We start from the raw sequence: 18,862 nt of genomic DNA on the forward strand, positions 1-18,862 counted from the left end.
ACTTTATCCAATATGCTGACTTCGACACTGCTTTTCAAACAGTATAATTAAGGCAATCACTTGACTCAAGCTAACCGTGTCTGCACTCTCTTCACAGGTGACTACTTCACTGGACTAAAGTTTATTCCCCTCAAATTTTAGTATTCTTGCAGCTGCTACATTCTCCTACATGCTGTTACAGAATCCTGAAAATGACCCTAAATTTATCAGACACAAACAGCATCTCCTGCATGTCATTTTTTAAAAGTTCTGTAACACCAAGTTTATTGTGAGAGCAAAACATGAAATGTTTTGGAATTCCCCCCCGCTGTGGTTAAGTGTACAGTGGGTAGAATAGCATTTTGTAACCCAATGATTACATTTTTACGAACTTTCTGGTAGATGTGAGGAATAGCTTTTCTAGTAAAATGGTGTTGTGATGGAATTTGTGTATAGGGACAGAAGACCTCAAGTAACTGTCTAAAACCAGCTACATTAATAGTGGACAGTGGACGCAGATCTAATACTAGCATAGTCCACATAGCGTCTGTGATCCACTTTTGCAACTGGGTGACAGCTTTCTTACTTTCTTCCATTAGCAAAGGATTGTTTAACAGTCAATTGTTGTAAACTACTAGTAGTCTTCTTCTGGGTTGAAGATCCACCCCCAGCAGCAGCAGCAGCGGACTAACGCTCAATAATTCTTCAGAGGAATCATGGTTAGTGGAGGTGTCATCTAGAATTAGGAACTTGGATGCAGGACTAACTCCCATCACTTCTGTGGATATTGATGATGATGAAGGTGTTGGGGGTGTAGATTGCAGGTGATGAGAGAAGGGAGGTAGATGATGCTGGACAGCTTCTTGTTATTTTTTTAACATAAGTTCTGATTTTCCCAAAAGCTTTCCATGAACTCGCTTCAAATGCCGTAACATGGATGAGGATCCTAGTTGAGTGTGGCTTTAAAACGCTACAAATGGCTAGACAACCGTTGTCAGGATTTGTGTAAAAATAATTCTACACATAAGAGGTGGATTTTTTGGTTTTATGCCCAGGCATGACAATGGCCTTTTTCTTATCACTGGCAAGAACTGCTGCAATCTTTGTTTGAAAGTGTATGAAAATAATATTGTCACCTATGAGCTGGTCAAAATTGATTGCAAATGACTTTAAATTAGTGTTAGTGAGGTTAATAATAATGTAGGATCAAAAAAAAATAAAAAATTATGTGATTTTAGCAATTTGTCTAAAAAAATACAGATCCAAAACCAAAACCAAAACCAAAACTAAAACACAGGGGGTCAGTGAGCATCTCTACTTTAAACTCCTTTTTAATTTACAGCAGAGGATACATTATTTCTTATAATACGCAGGTGTCAATTAGAAACAAAGCAAGTTGCTGATATGAAGTGATCCTAATATTCAGGTGTGTGAATCGCTACCTACGCACTGTACGATATCCCTACCTAGCACAGTACGATATCCCTACCTACGCCCAGTACGATATCCCTACCTACACCTAGTACGATAGCCCTACCTACGTCCAGTACGATAGCCCTACCTACGCCCAGTACGATATCCCTACCTACGCACAGTACGATCACCCTACCTACGCACGGTATGATATCCCTCCCTATGCACATTACGAAAGCTCTACCTACACCCAGTACGATATACCTACCTACGCACAGTATGAAAGCAGTACCTACTCACAGTAAGATATCCCTACCAACCCATGGTATGATAGCCCTACCTACGCACAGTACGAAAGCTCTATCCACACCCAGTACAATATTCCGACCTACGCACAGTGCAAAAGCCCTACCTACGCACAGTACGATAGCCCTACCTGCGCCCAGTAAGATAGCCCTACCTACATACAGTTCAATAGCTCTACCTATGCCCAGTACGATATCCCTACCTACGCACAGTACAATATCCCTACCTATGCACAGTACAGTAGCTCTACCTACGCACATAGCCGGATTAAGAGGGGGCACAGGGGGCATGTGCCCCGGGCCCCCCTCTCTCCGAGGGCCCCAAAAAAAAATCAGAGGGAAGCAAAAAAAAATAATAAAATAAATATATATATACTCAACTGATCGCTGCGCCGGCGTCCCTCCTCCTCCCTTCTCTCTGCACTGTTAACACTGAATGACAGGCGTGATGTCATCAAGTCACGCCTGTCATTCAGTGAGGAACAGCACGGAGAGGACCAAGAAGACAGAAGAGAAGAAAGAAGCTAAAAGAAAGGTAAGTAAAAAAAAGAAAAGGGAATAACGCAGACAGGCACAGTATGGAGGAAAAAGGGGTAGAAGAAAGGCACACTACTGAGGAAAAAGGGGGAGAAGAGAGGCACAGTAAGGAAAAAGGGGGAGAAGAGAGGCACACTATAGAGGAAAAAGGGGGAGAAGAAAGGCACACAATGGAGGAAAAAGGGGGAGAAGAAAGGCACACAATGGAGGAAAAAGGGGGAGAAGAAAGGCACACAATGGAGGAAAAAGGGGGAGAAGAGAGGCACACTATTGAGGAAAAAGGGGGAGAAGAGAGGCACAGTATGGAGGAAAAAGGGGGAGAAGAGAGGCACACTATGGAGGAAAAAGGGGTAGAAGAAAGGCACACTATGGAGGAAAAGGGGGGAGAAGAAAGGCACACTATGGAGGAAAAAGGGGTAGAAGGCACACAATGGAGGAAAAAGGGGGAGAAGAGAGGCACAGTAAGGAAAAAGGGGGAGAAGAGAGGCACACTATGGAGGAAAAAGGGGGAGAAGAAAAGCACACTATGGAGGAAAAAGGGGGAGACGAGAGGCACAGTAAGGAAAAACGGGGAGAAGAGAGGCACAGTAAGGAAAAAGGGGAGAAGAGGCACAGTAAGGAAAAAAGGGGGAGAAGAGAGGCACAGTAAGGAAAAAGGGGGAGAAGAGGCACAGTAAGGAAAAAGGGTGAGAGGCACAGCATGAGAAAAAAGGGGAGAGAAAGGCACAGTATAAGAAAAAAGGGTGAGAGACACAGCATGAGGAAAAAGGGGGGGAGAGAGGCACAATAGTGGGGACAATTAATTTAAGATGGGGTGGTTTGGGCGCTACTGAATGTGGGGGTGAGTTTGGGGAGAATGAGGTCCCTTTATTAAATGTGCCTATGAATTATTTAATGGCAGTGACGGTTGCGGGAAATAGGTATATTTCTGAAATGTAAATACTATTAATTTATTGCTGGGGCTGTTTGTAGGGAGGGAAATAGGTTTATTTATTAAATGTGAATACTATTATTTTAATGTTGGGGCTGGAGGAAGGCCTAATTATTAATCATGGGTGGTACTGATTTAACGCCGTGGTGACTTTCATTTTCTAAATGTACCCATTTTTTTTCCAAATAGGGCCCCTAACATTCCAGGATCTAGATAAGCCACTAAAGAAACCTGCAGCACATGTGGCGAAAGTGAGAAGAACAGGTAGGAGAGAGCAGCAACGTCTGTGAAATGTTGTGATTCTAGTGGGACAATCCCAATTTTTGGTGACCGTTCAATGGTGTACACAACAAGGCAGGTTTTTTTTGTCTGTAGGAGGGTGGCCTGGCCATGCCCAATGATGCATTATCAATGGTATTTTAATTTGCGGTATCATTGCTAGTTTTAATGTGCATTATAAATTTTATTTTTAAAGTGCGGTATCATTGCTAGTTTTAATGTGCATTATAAATTTTATTTTAAAAGTGCGGTATCATTGCAAGTTTTAGCGTGCTGTATCATTGCTAGTTTTAGTGTACGTTATCAATGGTATTTTTAATGTGTGATATCATTGCTAGTTTTAATGTGTGGTGTCAATACCCATTTTAATGTGGTGTTTTGGTGATTGTTTTAATGTACAGTATTTTAGTTTGTAGAAGCAATGATTTTTCTTATGCAGACAACCTAAGCGAGCCCTCTGGGAGAGCTGTAAGTGTCATACTGTGGGCTGTAGGTGATGTAATGCAGGATGTGTCCCTATGCCCTTAATTTTAGATTTTAGGGGCCCCCCTGTCTTAAGTGCCCCGGGCCCCCCGAAGCCTTAATCCAGCTCTGCCTACGCATAGTACGATAAGCCCTACCTACACCCAGTACTATAGCCCTACCTACACACAGTACGATAGCCCTACCTGCGCACAGTACAATAGCCCTACCTACGCCTAGTACGATAGCCCTACCTACGGCCAGTATGATAGCCCTACATACGCCCAGTACGATAGCCCTACCTACGCCCAGTACGATAGCCCTACCTACACACAGTACGATAGCTCTACCTACGCCCAGTACGATAGCCCTACCTACACAAAGTACGATAGCCCTACCTACGCACAATACGATATCCGTACCTCCGCCTAGTATGAAAGCCCTACCTACGCCCAGTACGATAGCCCTACCTACGCCCAGTACGATATCCCTAACTACACGCTACAAGAGGTAATATGAAATGGAGCAAAAAGCATTCATTGCATTTTTAGTTCCTGCTCATTCCTCATCCGTCTGATCCTTTGTTCTCCTGTCTCCAGTTCTTTGTGTTTCACTTAGAGCTGAAGCTTAATTCCCTCGGACCTGTCTGTTCTCCACATAATGTACATTACGCTGGATGGAGCTGTCACAGCAATCACTTTCAATCAGAACAGTGCGCAGCTTTCTCAGGGACCATCTACAACTACATGAGAGAGCGCTATGAATTATTTTTACTGAAGTGGCTCCTGTCTGTGTAAAGTAATGATGTATTTTTATATATCGACTACTGAAATGAAATTATCTGAGAGGTTTGTAACAAAAGATTCAGACTGATTCAAGATTCAAACTGAAAAGGAGAGGTTAACTTGAAATCTAGAGCACAAATACATTCAGCGCAAAAAAGGTGTCAACAGTCTGTCACGAACGCCCAGCCTGTCTCGAATACAGCAATCTGAACAGCTGGCCGTGACTGGCGTCAACTAAGTCACTTAGAAATGAATACATCTTTTCTGCCACCGCAAAGGATTTACTATGGTGTCCTTGCGGTCACCAAAACCACTTAGTAATGTTTCACACTTAAATCACATACACATGTAGCATGAGCCTCACTTGGCTTCGTAAGTTCACAAAGAATCATGGAGAATACGCTAAATTAAATGTATTTAATTCAAAAAATATTTCCAAGGCTTAGTTACAAAACACTAACAAGACATACAGAATAAGTTGCACAAAGAAGTTTCAGAAATAAAATAGGAAATAAAATCAGAATCATTAACTTACTAGTTAAGATATGGCGTGTGAGGACTACAAAATGAGAAGATGGCACATATCTGACCTAGCCATCAAAGAAAATGAACATTGTAATGTCTAAAGCAGAAGATTTTAAACCATTCTTACAGGCTCTTCCCCCCCACCTTAGGAATTACATTTTCAATTAAGTCAGATTGATTCCCAAAATGACACAGAGCTTTCAAAGTAAATTATCTATCAATGAGAAATATGTTTGCCACCTCAGAGCTAGATGGTTTACAACTTTGGGGCTTCAAACTCCTCCGAGATGCCCAGGTCACTTAGGTTAGTAAGGAAAGCATACTTTGAGAGGCTACATATAATATTCACATTGTCATACATGAATTCAACAGAAAATAACAATTAGTCATTAGATATATTACATAAAAATCACACGGCCATAATCAACTCAGAAGCTGGCATTAGGCATGTGGGATCTGCAAAGATACAACTTTTAGGAGGTAGATATTAAAGGCTAAAACAGACACATCTCTATATAAGTTGCATTTTTATGTGCCACAAATCTAAAACTGGCCCCTAGTGCTTAAAAATGCCACAGACACAAAGAAGAACAAACCACAGACACAGAATTGAGTGTAAGTCAAGGAACAGGATAGAGGGAGTGAAGTAACAGTAACATAACAGGAGGGAAGTGAGATGCAAACTTATCACAGAACAGAGAACACAGACAAAGCAGTAGATCAGAGATCAGACTACATAATGAATCATCAAACAGATGGACTATAACAAGGCGCAGAACTAAGTTAGGAGAAGTCAAGGGAGTCACAATGACTCCAGCAGCCCATGTGGCTACTCCAGAGCCCAGAGAGATTCAAGCCCCATAATGCTAATCATTTGCGCTCTCATGTCTAGTATATTACTCTAGGAAACTAGCTTATATCATATGTTTTCCTGCAAATAGCCGGCAGCATAAGTGCTAAATTCCAGAGAACACACCCATAGGAATGGTGAAAGATGGGATAGACCTGGGAAACATGTCTGCATCTGATTACTGATACAGGGACAATTTTGAAGATAAAAGCACATGTGGGAGAGGACAACGAGGAGAGCCACATATGGGAGAGGACAATGAGAAAAGCCACATATGGAAGAGGACATCGAGGAGAAGCACATGTGGGAGATGACAACGAGGAGAAGCACATGTGGGAGACGACAAGAAGGAAAGCCACATATGAGAGAGGACATTGTGGAAATCCCCATATGGGAGTGGACAATGAGGAGAAGCACATGTGGGAGAGGGGACAACGAGGAGAGCCACATATGGGAGAGGACAATGAGAAGAGTCACATATCGGAGAGGACAATGAGAAGAGCCATATATGGGAGAGGACAACAAGGAGAAGCACATGTGGGAGAAGGAACAATGAGGAGAGCCATATATGGGAGAGGACAAAAAGGAGAAGCACATGTGGGAGAGGACAACAAGGAGAAGCACATGTGAGAGAGGACAACAAGGAGAAGCACATATGGGAGAGGACAACAAGGAGATTCACATATGGGAGAGGACAATGAGGAGAAGCACATATGGGAGAGGACAAGCAGGAGAAGCACATGTGGGAGAGGACAACGAGGAGAAGCACATATGGGAGAGGACAACAAGGAGAAGCAAAAGATATAAATGATAGAAAGAGGAGACATATAAAGAAACTGGTAAGTTGAGGAACCACAGAAAGGATTAGAAGAGGGAGAGGATGAAAGTAGAGAAGAAGTATATGGAGGTAAGGCACATAATTATAGAAAGGGGAACCAGATAGAGGATAGAGTATGTGATGGTGAGGCACAGACAGGTTAAAGGAAAAGGAAAGGAACCAGGAAAGATGGTTTGGGCTTGCTATTTCCTGGTCTTGTCTTAAGATAGATGGAATCACCAACTTGTCTTCCCACAATCTCGTCTTTCTACCAGCTCTTCCCAGCAGATCATCTTCCCACCATGTCTTTTGACCAGCTCTACCCACCAGTTTACCTTCCCACCATCTCGTCTTTCTACCAGTTCTACCCCCCAGATCATCTTCCCCCCAGCTTTCCAGATGTAGTTGCTGGATATTGTAAGCACCAGATACAATTTACTGGTCACCGACCATAAGAAATGTGTTAGTTTAAATCGCACTATTATATGCAGAACGGGATAAAGAAGTTTGGGGACATTATGTGACACCACAAACAGGTTATGGCTGTTTTCTCCACAGGATGTTTGGCTGCACAGATTTGCTATAGATTACAATGGGTATTGTACATGAAAGGTACAGAAGAAAGTACCAGTTAGTCGGGACACTGGCTGAGTAACAATGGAACTGAGAAACGTTGCTTAAGATCTCGCTGTAAAATCTGGTGAAGTCTCATTTGACTACATGTATCCCTGACACCATAGCCTGAATCTTCATCATACATAACAGCAGTCCTTATTTCAGTGGAAAGTCTGGTGTTCTGGCCAAATGAGATGTGACCAACCAGGAAATGAGTGTGGCCTTGTCCATGATTTGGGTACATTTATATTGATATGTAAATACAGTGGTGGCTAAAAATATTAGCACACTTGCAGTTTTTTCTGATAATGCATCAGTTATTCCAGAAAATTGTTGAAATTAAATAATATATATTAATATCCACATATGTATTTCTTTAGTTTGCAGTGGAAAAAAAACCCACAAAAAGTAGACAGAGGTTATTTCTCATAGAAATCCACAAATGGGCCGGACAGAACTATTGGCACCTTTTAGAAGTAAAAAAGAGGACGATAAGGGTTGATTATCAAAGCACTCCAGCCCTATTCAAATATCTTATTGGCTAAAACAAAAACTTCATTAGATAATATTAAAAGCACAGTTGTTGACCAAAATATTGTAGGCGAATTATAAATAAAAATTAAGGGAAAAGATGAGAAAAATAAGTAATTAAAATAAATGAATAGACCCAGAGTGGGGCTGATCACAAATGTATTATGTCCGAATATATTTGCATCTCATCAGATGACATTTGAACAATTTTATTTAATTTGCTAGACCCATATATAACATTTTCGTTCATATCAAGAGGAAGTCAGTTTTATTCAGTGGTTATGTCACTGTCGCTAAAGAGATCCAGCTGGATCAGTAAATAAATAGTGAAAAGAGATATCTTTATTCTTAAAAGTATTGTGTCTTCATATTATTACATCTTAAGGCACTTATTCGTACACAAAGGTGCATAAATATTTTTCACACTTTAATTGTCACCCACATTTGTATCGGAATCACACAGAAAATGGAGCCATAGAGATGTCCCAATTCACTTTATGAAAGTGAATGTTGTATGTTCCATATTGTTTGTCATATGTTGGATATTAACCCATCTCCTAGTTAGGTCTCCTCGATTGTCTGTCATTACATTTTAACATAGAGCAGTTGTGCATATAGGATAATACCCTTAGCTGATGTATTCAAGGCTATCAGTTTATATCTTGCCTCCTATTGACAATGTACACAATCTACAATATGAGTGAATATGACCTTATTACCCATATAGAACTCACTAACTGTGTGGTCCAGTAAAAAGGGATACAGGATTGTATGGATTAGAGTTCTGCACGTTTATGCTCCTCTGAGCTATGGGACCGTCCCTTGTTAGGAGTACTGAGCTGTCAAACGGGGCTCACATCTAAAGGTATATACAATCACTCCTTTATTTCATGTTTTAGTAAAGAGCCTATTGCAGCGAGAGGCATATCCTAACTGATACGAGTTGGTGATCTCTGAGATATCAACATTAACTATTGACAGTTCGTCGCGATCAGTTCCTACCACTTCCGGCTCTGGTCAGCTTAATCATGGGAATTCTCATGATTAAGCTGTGTCAGGTGCCGTCTCCGCGCTCTCCACAGGTGCCGTAGACGGACACCTTTTCTCTGTAATCCACGTCCTGTTGCCTAGCAGCAGAACTCTATCTCTACTCACCTGTCTGCAGCCAGCATGTCTAAACCGCCTAAATCTCCCTAACCCAATCAGGAGGCACATTAGGGTATATAAGGCAGCCTCTGACACAGGTCTAGTGCCAGAGTATTGGTTCTACCCTGCTCCAGCATTTAGTTGCATTCCTGTTCCTGACCTCCTGTGTAAAGACTCCTTGGCTTGTTTGACCTCTCTTCCGGATTTCCTTTGTACTTCGCTGCCCGCACTGGTATTGACCTTTGGACCATCCCTGACTACTCTTGCCTACTCTCCGTGGTACCTCGCTTCCTTGGTTTCGACTCGGCCTGTCTGACTACCCTCTATTCGCTGCACTGGTGACTTCCTGGGAGAACCGCGACCTGCACATCGCACGCAGCAAAGCCCAAACCTCCTTGCGGGGGTCCCTGGTGAACACCGGTGGTGTGTTAGACTCTGCGCCTCTCAGATTAGTAGCGCTAATACCAGTCAGTGATATTCTCTGTGTAAAAGTGTGACAGAATACTCTGACCATGAGTGGAGCGGACGAACCTTTGGCCCGCGATTTATTACTGCACCTGGGTCAAAGAGTGGAACGGCAAGAATCCAATCAGGCACAATCGCTGCAATATATTCAGGGAGTGGTCTCCCGTCTGGACTCTCTTCAAGCCTCGCTACCTACTCTTTCCACGACCACTTCATCCTCCACTGCCTCAGCTCCTATCATCTCTTCTAGCACCTCAGCTGCCACAAGCCTCCGCATCCCTCCTCCTGAGAAATATGATGGCGATCCACTGAAGTGTCGTGGTTTCCTTATCCAGTGCTCTATTCAATTTGAATTGACTCCCGAAAATTTCTCCACGGAAAGAGCTAAAGTGGCTTATTTGATCTCCCTCCTCTCCGGGCAGGCATTAGCCTGGGCTTCTCCTCTTTGGGAATGGGATGATCCTGTGCTTCGAAATTTGGTGGTCTTCATCGAGAGGTTCCGAAAAGTATTTGATGAACTCGGAAGAGTTTCTTCCGCTGCCTCCAGTCTCCTAGGGTTACGCCAAGGCTCCCTTGCGGCTGGACATTATGCGGTACAATTTAGGACTCTAGCAGCCGAGGCTCTCATCGCTGCCTTCTGGCAAGGCCTTAATGATCGCATAAAGGACGATTTAGCCTCTCGTGACCTCCCTCCCAACCTGGACGACCTCATATTCCTTTGTATCAAAGTGGACATTCGCCACAGGGAACGGGCTCTCGAACGGGATCGTACTCGCCGACCCTTGGAGGAGTCCATGCAGATCGGTCGTTCCCGTCTCTCTCCAGAGGAACGTGAAAGACGAATGAGGAACCGCCTCTGTTTATATTGTGGTGAACCAGGTCATCTCCTCTCCGTTTGTCCCAAGAGGCCGGGAAAACGCCACCTCCTAGGTGATAATAGGGAGGTCAACCTAGGACCTCAGTCCCTTTCTCCCTACTCTCGGAAGGAGTCAGAGTTTTTGATGCCTGTCACCTTGGTTTCCCCCAATGGCCCATTTTCCACCTGGGCCTTTGTGGACTCGGGGTCTGCAGGGAAATTTATTTCATCCAAGTTAGTGACTGAACTCCGTCTCAATACTATACCGTTGACCCAACATTTGATGCTCACGGCAGTTGATGGGAATAGAGTCTCCAATGGCTCAATCTCTCTCTCTACTCCTCCACTCCAGATGGAAGTAGGAGCGCTTCATTCCGAGCTAATAAGTTTTTTTGTTCTACCGCAATCCATTAACCCTATCATGCTGGGGTTACCCTGGCTTAAACTTCATTCTTCACAATCTGATTGGCAACGAGCACAAGTCATCCGCTGGAGTTCCTCCTGTAACAAGAGATGCCTGAGATCCATTTCTCCCTCGAAATCCAAGTTGGCCTGCCTCTGTACATCTTCCCTGGTGGGTCTTCCTGAAGCTTATTCTGGTTTTTCTGATGTCTTTTCTAAAACCGCTTCTGAAATCCTTCCTCCGCATCGGCCATGGGATTGTCCTATCGACCTCATCCCTGGAAAAGACATTCCTAGAGGCAGGGTATATCCTTTGTCCTTACCCGAGACTCAAGCCATGTCCCAGTATGTTTTCGAGAACCTCGAGAGGGGATTCATTAGAAAGTCATCTTCTCCAGCAGGGGCAGGCTTCTTTTTTGTTAAGAAGAAGGTCGGCGCTCTCAGACCGTGCTTGATTACAGGAGACTTAACACCATCACGATTAAAAATCGCTACCCTCTTCCCCTAATTTCGGAACTCTTCGATCGTATCCGAGGGGCACAAATTTTTACCAAATTGGACCTCAGAGGTGTCTACAATCTGATTAGAATTCGTAAAGGAGACGAATGGAAAACCACGTTCAATACCAGAGACGGCCACTATGAATACCTGGTGATGCCTTTTGGGCTCTGTAACGCCCCAGCTGTCTTTCAGGACTTTATTAACAAAATATTTAGGGATCTACTCTATCAGTCGGTGGTGATGTATTTGGATGACATCCTAATTTTTTCACAAGATTTGTCTACTCATATTCTGCATGTCAAAGAAGTACTTTCTCATTTACGTTCCAACCAGCTATACTGCAAATTAGAGAAATGCCTCTTCAATTGCTCTCAAGTACCCTTCCTGGGGTATATTGTTTCGGGTTCTGGCCTTCAGATGGATCCCAGCAAATTAGAGGCTATTCGTAATTGGCCTCAGCCTTCCAGCCTCAAAGCTACCCAGCGTTTTATTGGCTTTACAAATTACTATCGCCAATTCATCAAGGGATTTTTCACGCTAATCTCTCCCATTACTCTGCTTACTCGGAAGGGTGGCCAATCCAAATCCTGGCCTCCAGAGGCAGTTCAAGCATTCCTGGCCATTAAGGAGGCCTTTATGCTTGCTCCAGTCCTATCTCAACCCGACCAAAGTAAACCATTCTTCTTGGAGGTCGACGCATCCTCTGTTGGGATTGGAGCGGTGTTGTCTCAGAAGAATGCTGCAGGTCTTCCCGTTCTTTGTGGTTTCCTCTCCAAAAAGTTTTCGGCCAGTGAGGCTAACTACGGGATTGGCGATAAAGAGCTCCTCGCCATCAAGACCGCATTAGAGGAATGGTGCTACCTTTTGGAAGGGGCACGATTTCCCATCTCAGTGTTTACTGATTATAAGAATCTTACCTACTTGCAGGCTGCTCAATGCTTTAATCCTCGCCAGTCTCGCTGGTCGCTATTCTTTAACAGATTCCACTTGATTCTAACCTTCTGCCCTGGCACCAAGAATCTGCGTGCTGACGCACTGTCCAGAGCATTTGACTCCTCTGATGCCTCGTTACCCATGGTAGCCAAACCTATCCTCAACTCCTCCACGATTGTAGCCTTGACCAATTCGTCTTTCAAAACTCCTCCTCCTGGTCGCTCGTTTGTACAGGAACATCTGCGCATCAAACTCCTGAAATGGGCTCATAACGCCAAGTTCGCTGGTCATGCCGGGGTTAAGAAGACTGTTGCCCTTCTATCTCGTTTATACTGGTGGCCCTCTTTGACCTCGGACGTCCAGAAATACATCCGTTCTTGTGAGGTCTGCGCCCGACATAAGATTCCTAGGAGACCCCACTGCCGGTCTCCTCCATCCTCTTCCCATTCCGGACCTTCCATGGCTCAGTATCAGCATGGATTTCATTACAGACCTTCCTGCCAGTCATGGCATTAACACCATCTGGTGGTGGTGGACCGCTTTTCGAAATTAGCCCACTTCATTCCCCTCAAGGGATTACCTTCTGCCTCCCAGCTGGCTCTCCTGTTCATCCGAGAGATTTTTCGCCTTCACGGCTGCCCGAGGGACATCATTTCTGATCGTGGAGTCCAATTTGTCTCCCAATTCTGGAGATCCTTATGCAAACAGCTTGGGATCAGCCTAAAATTCTCCTCCAGGGTACCACCCGCAAACTAATGGTTAGACTGAACGGACCAATCAGGACCTGGAGGCATTTCTGAGGTGCTACTGTTCGGATCAACAGTCGTCCTGGAGTGAACGTTTACCCTGGGCAGAGTTTACCCATAATAACCACCAACACGAGTCCACGGGTAACTCTCCCTTCTTTACCATCTACGGGAGACATCACATTCTCCCCACCTTCTCTGATCTTTCTGATTCCTCGGTACCTGCTGCGCAGAATTTGGTACACAATTTTTCTCAAATTTGGTCCCAAGTACGTTCCAGATTATTACAAGCTTCTGACCGCTACAAACACTTTTCAGATCGGCATAGAAGGAATCTTCCTGTACTTCGGGTAGGAGACAAAGTCTGGTTAGCTACCTGCAACCTTAGACTCAAGGTCCCCACTATGAAATTAGCTCCACGCTACATTGGACCCTTTTCCATCTCTCATGTGATCAACCCTGTCACCTACAGACTTCATCTACCAGCTTCTCTTCGGATTTATAATACCGTCCATATATCTCTGCTTAAACCACTCATTCTCAACGAATTCTCCAGCAAAACCTCTTCACCTCCTCCTGTCAAGACCATTCGTGGTGAAGAATTTCTGGTAGAACGCATTCTGGAATCTCGTATCTCTAGAGGAAGAAGCCAATTTCTCATCCATTGGAAGGGCTACAGCCCAGAGGAGAGATCTTGGGTCTATGAAGAGGATATTCACGCTCCACGTCTGTTGGCAAGATTTCTGCGGGATTCCTGCACCACCCGAAAGAAAGAAGGGGAGGATACTGTCAGGTGCCGTCTCCGCGCTCTCCACAGGCGCCATAGACGGACACCTTCTCTCCGTAATCCACATCCTGTTGCCAGGCAGCAGAACTCTATCTCTACTCACCTGTCTGCAGCCAGCATGTCTAAACCGCCTAAATCTCCCTAACCCAATCGGGAGGCACATTAGGGTATATAAGGCAGCCTCTGACACAGGTCTAGTGCCAGAGTATTGGTTCTACCCTGCATTTAGTTGCATTCCTGTTCCTGACCTCCTGTGTAAAGACTACTTGGCTTGTTTGACCTCTCTTCCGGATTTCCTTTGTACTTCGCTGCCCGCACTGGTATTGACCTTTGGACCATCCCTGACTACTCTTGCCTGCTCTCCGTGGTACCTCACTTCCTTGGTTTCGACTTGGCCTGTCTGACTACCCTCTATTTGCTGCACTGGTGACTTCCTGGGAGAATCGCGACCTGCACATCGCACGCAGCAAAGCCCAAACCTCCTTGCGGGGGTCCCTGGTGAACACCGGTGGCGTGTTAGACTCCGCGCCTCTCAGGTTAGTAGCGCTAATACCAGTCAGTGATATTCTCTGTGTAAAAGTGTGACAAGCTGTAACAGGTGAAATGTACTTCGGGCCAGACTTCACGTCATGTGAAGTCAAACCCGGAAGTGGTAAGGACTGATGGCGGCGAACGGTAGCTAGTTATTATCGATAGCTGTAGTAGATGGTGTTTCTCAGGTGCAGGGTGTGATGTACAGTAATGTGTAGTGTGACATCACAGGCTGTTGCTGTAGTAGGGGATGTTGCTGAGGTGTGTTGTGTGATATACAGTAAGGTGTAGTGTGACATCACAGGGTGTAGCTGTAGTAGGGGGTGTTGCTGAGGTGCAGGGTGTGATGTACAGTAAGGTGTAGTGTGACATCACAGGGTGTAGCTGGAGTAGGGGGTGTTGCTGAGGTGCAGGGTGTGATGTACAGTAAGGTGTAGTGTGACATCACAGGGTGTAGCTGGAGTAGGGGGTGTTGCTGAGGTGCAGGGTGTGATGTACAGTAAGGTGTGTGATATCACAGGGTGTAGCTGTAGGGAGTGATGTTGCTCAGTTACCGTGTTTTGTTGTGTATCTAATGGACACACAGATGCTAGTTACTGTGTCAGGACAAGGACAGAGCCCTCGGCTGGAATCTATAACCCTCCAGTTCAGGGTGTTAGGTTTCCCTGTGAATCACATTACAGGAGCGCACCTGACAGATGGCGTCCAGAAGTGCTGGCACCCTGATCACTGACAACAATGCCACCTACATCCCACCTGCTCTCATGCCTGGGTAAGCCCTTATATATATACTGAGACATGTTCCTATGTAGTGAGAGTAACCCCTTCATCCCCAGCTCTGTGCACAATGTGTCCTGTATATGGATCTCATTTGTATAGTAGTCACCTGATCAAAGAATAATACTGTGTCCATTTATGTTGTGTTTGGTACATTCAGGGTATATCTAATGAAACACTTTTTTGGTGGTCACAGTTTATTTTTCCTTCCTTTTATTACCTTATATTTACCTATAACATTACTGAGGAGGGGGGGTGAATAGCGGAGATAGTGGGGGCACTTACTTATTGTGCAGCTGTCCACAATGCCTAAGGAAGAGACTTTCTAAATACTGATCTGCATTGAAGTTGGGCCTACTGCTAGAATGATTATCTAAAAATATTTGATTTATTTTATGGGTAAAGGAAAGTTTAAATGAATACCGTCAAATTAATATCATAGTAGAGCTGCTTCACACTGAATACACTTAATGCAGCAGGATCTTTAAATCACTCTGTGTTTTGCAGCAGGTGGTTCTCATAGTGTTATATAGGACAGTGAGAGCAGCTTCTGTTATTTATCTAATGTGAGGTTAGAAGACCAAAATCTGCAAACCCAGATTCCCTCACATTGCGCACATCTGACAAATGTTTGCCACCAACTATAAGTCAGATAATGATGTGCCAGCGATATGTTTCGTTACTTAATTACCGCTGGCTGGAAAGGCACAAAAATATTCAACCAGATTAAAATTTGATTGAATATCAATAGTTCAATGGCCCCCAACATGTCCTCGGTACAATGATTAGTTAGCACCAATTTGAACTGTGGGTTAAAAATTTGCCATTTCAGTTGTTTTGTTTTTTTAAAACATTACTTAAATTATTTTAAATTAATAGAAAAAGTATTTAACTGATCTACGAACACGACTGTTTAAGAATTCCACCATTTCAGGTTCACCATGCACAATAGCAAAGTGCCAAAATATTTCGAATTTAACTTAAACGTGCTCGAGGCCAGCTTGATGGAATTTTAAAATATTCAAACATCTTTAATATGTACGTCCTTTTATCTGTATTTATGTTGTACTGGTATCTGGAACGTTGAGGTTTTGTCCGACAATCCTGGCCATAGGTCACAGTTACCTCACTCAGAGTTATGTACTGATCTGAGTGATGACACTTCATTGTGAAGAGTTTAGTCCTTGTAATTGCTGTTCCTTCCTCGGCCAGGAGGTGGCACACTTCATGTCTTCAGTCTGACTAAAGACACAACTAAATAAAGAGTTGCGGAACAGAGCGCCCAGCATGAAGGCATCACCCACTTAGTCACACCAAGTCAGGATTGGTCAATATGTCCCATTCGCATAGCAGAGCAGTGGCGCATTCATAGAGCACAGCAATGAAAGGGTATTTTGAAGGAAGTGGGGGTGAGGGGCGATCTTAAGAATTGCTGAATATTTTGATCAAAACATTTAAGCTTGCAACGTCAGGGGTCCCTCATTGTTTGCAGGATCTACACTAATATATGTGCTGCAACACCAATAAAGTGCAGTTAAAATCTGATGTAGTCACTTCCCAGGTAAAGAGTCTTACATCTAACAAGGGCTGGCTTGTGGTAGTCACACCCAAAGTGGCCTTATGTAGGCCTAATAGACAGCAGCCAACACAACGTTAGACTGCCTAATTATTCTATCAACAGGGACAAGGGACAGGAGCCGAGCTTACTACAATACTGTCCACACATTAGTTATTGACATATCTGCAGAACACCCCCTGGCAGGTACATAGTGATATATTATGCAGATTATTACATTACTGACCTCTCTAGAGATCTGCAGATCATTGCTCTGTCCCACCTACACCCTGACAGATACATAGTGATATATTCTACAGATTATAACATTACTGACCTTTCTAGATATCTGCAGAACATTGCTCTGTCCCATCTACCCCATGACAGATATATAGTGTATTATTATGCAGATTATTACATTACTGACCTCTCTAGAGATTTGCAGAACATTGCTCTGTTCCATCTACCCCCTGACAGATATATAGTGTATTATTATGCAGATTATTACATTACTGACCTCTCTAGAGATTTGCAGAACATTGCTCTGTTCCATCTACCCCCTGACAGATACATAGTGATATATTCTGCAGATTATTACATTACTGACCTCTGTAGAGATTTGCAGAACATTGCTCTGTCCCATCTACCCCATAACATATATAGTGTATTATTCTGCAGATTATTACATTACTGACCTCTCTTGAGATCTGCAGAACATTGCTCTGTTCCATCTACCCCCTGACAGATACGTAGTGATACATTCTGCAGATTATTACAATACTGACCTCTCTAGAGATCTGCAGAACATTGCTCTGTCCCATCTATCTACCTATCTAAAAGATAAACATCAATAGATCCTGACTGACACATATTCCCCCATTCTTAATTTAGTTTTAATATACTTGGAGTCTGTCTCCCAGTACGACTGTTACTACAACACAATAGTATAATATCTGTACACAACAATGACATAGACCCAGTGCATTGTTGTCTCGCTCACATGACAGATAGTGTTTGTAGAAGGCAGACATTGGAGGGAAATACCACTGGCAGTTTTATCTAGGAATGGAGCGCACACAATCCTGCCCTTTATAGATTTTGTCTTTACGGAAATGTCCGTATTTAATCTTTCATTAAGCTGTGCACAGAAGTCCTCACTGACAGCATCTGCTATTCAGTTCTGTTTTATTGGCTGTAAAATGAAGCACCAGGGTATAATGCAGCCTTGCGATAGATCGAGCACAGGGGATAGCTGTGTATTCATCTTCTTAATGGGGACCACAAAGAAACATTTCTGGCTAATTGTCAGGAAAACGTGATGACCACAGGACACAGATTAATGTGAAATACACTATTATACTGAATAGTGCCTTAATGGTAAGACGTCTTCTCTACATGTGCTGCTGTGTGAGTGTCCTCCCAGGACTAATGCAGATTGTTGTAAAGGGTACTTTATTTTTAAATTATAATGCAAAATAAAGATTTCTGTGTAAGGAAGTATCACGGAATGCACAGGAATGGTATGATTCTTTGTAATCTGCCAGGTTTAGCTCCACCCACCATGGAGGAGCGGAGTGGATGGGTACCAGGTGAGACTGACAGGAGAAGATGTTGTTAGCCGACAAGGAGAGACAAGAATAGGAACGGATACAGGATACCAGGATTAGCTGAGAAGAATATAGCGCTGGATACCAGGATCTGCTGAAGAGGAACGGACACAGGAGCCAAACAATCCAGCGTTTTAGAAGCTAACAGGACATCAAGGTCTGGAACCATATTGCCAGATGAGGTGCCTTGAATAGTCTGGAGGATGAGGGGGAGTAACAAGTAATCAGCCAATAGCTGAACAGGGTCTGAAGTCCAAGAAGGCGACCTCCATTGGAACCATTGGAGCTACTGAGGGGAGCCCGGCGGAGGAGGCCAGACCTGCACACAAGACCCCAGTAAGTCAGCCAAAGGGTCCGGTGCATGACAGGAATACAGTGGGCCTCATTTAGAGTCGTGACACCTTTAGACGTGGACGCATCAGCAGAAACACCTCTAAGGAAGTGTATCTGTGCAGGTGCAACGAAACTCAATGATGATGATAACAATTGGCAGCACTAGCTAGTAGCTTGTGATTGGCTGATCCTGT

The 18,862-nt window shown here is 43.9% G+C and overlaps 1 protein-coding gene across 1 annotated transcript in view; it reads left to right on the forward strand.

Moving 5' to 3' along the window:
- The first annotated feature begins 15,094 nt into the window (after nt 1–15,094).
- CIMIP2C (ciliary microtubule inner protein 2C) overlaps nt 15,095–18,862 on the forward strand; it is a 41,877-nt gene continuing 38,109 nt past the window's right edge. The window contains exon 1 of the mRNA XM_075200449.1: nt 15,095–15,168. Coding sequence (XP_075056550.1) covers nt 15,095–15,168 — 74 coding nt within the window. The remainder of the gene's footprint in view (nt 15,169–18,862) is intronic.

Source organism: Mixophyes fleayi, chromosome 3 (assembly GCF_038048845.1).
Source record: "Mixophyes fleayi isolate aMixFle1 chromosome 3, aMixFle1.hap1, whole genome shotgun sequence".
NCBI classification, from domain to species: domain Eukaryota; kingdom Metazoa; phylum Chordata; class Amphibia; order Anura; family Limnodynastidae; genus Mixophyes; species Mixophyes fleayi.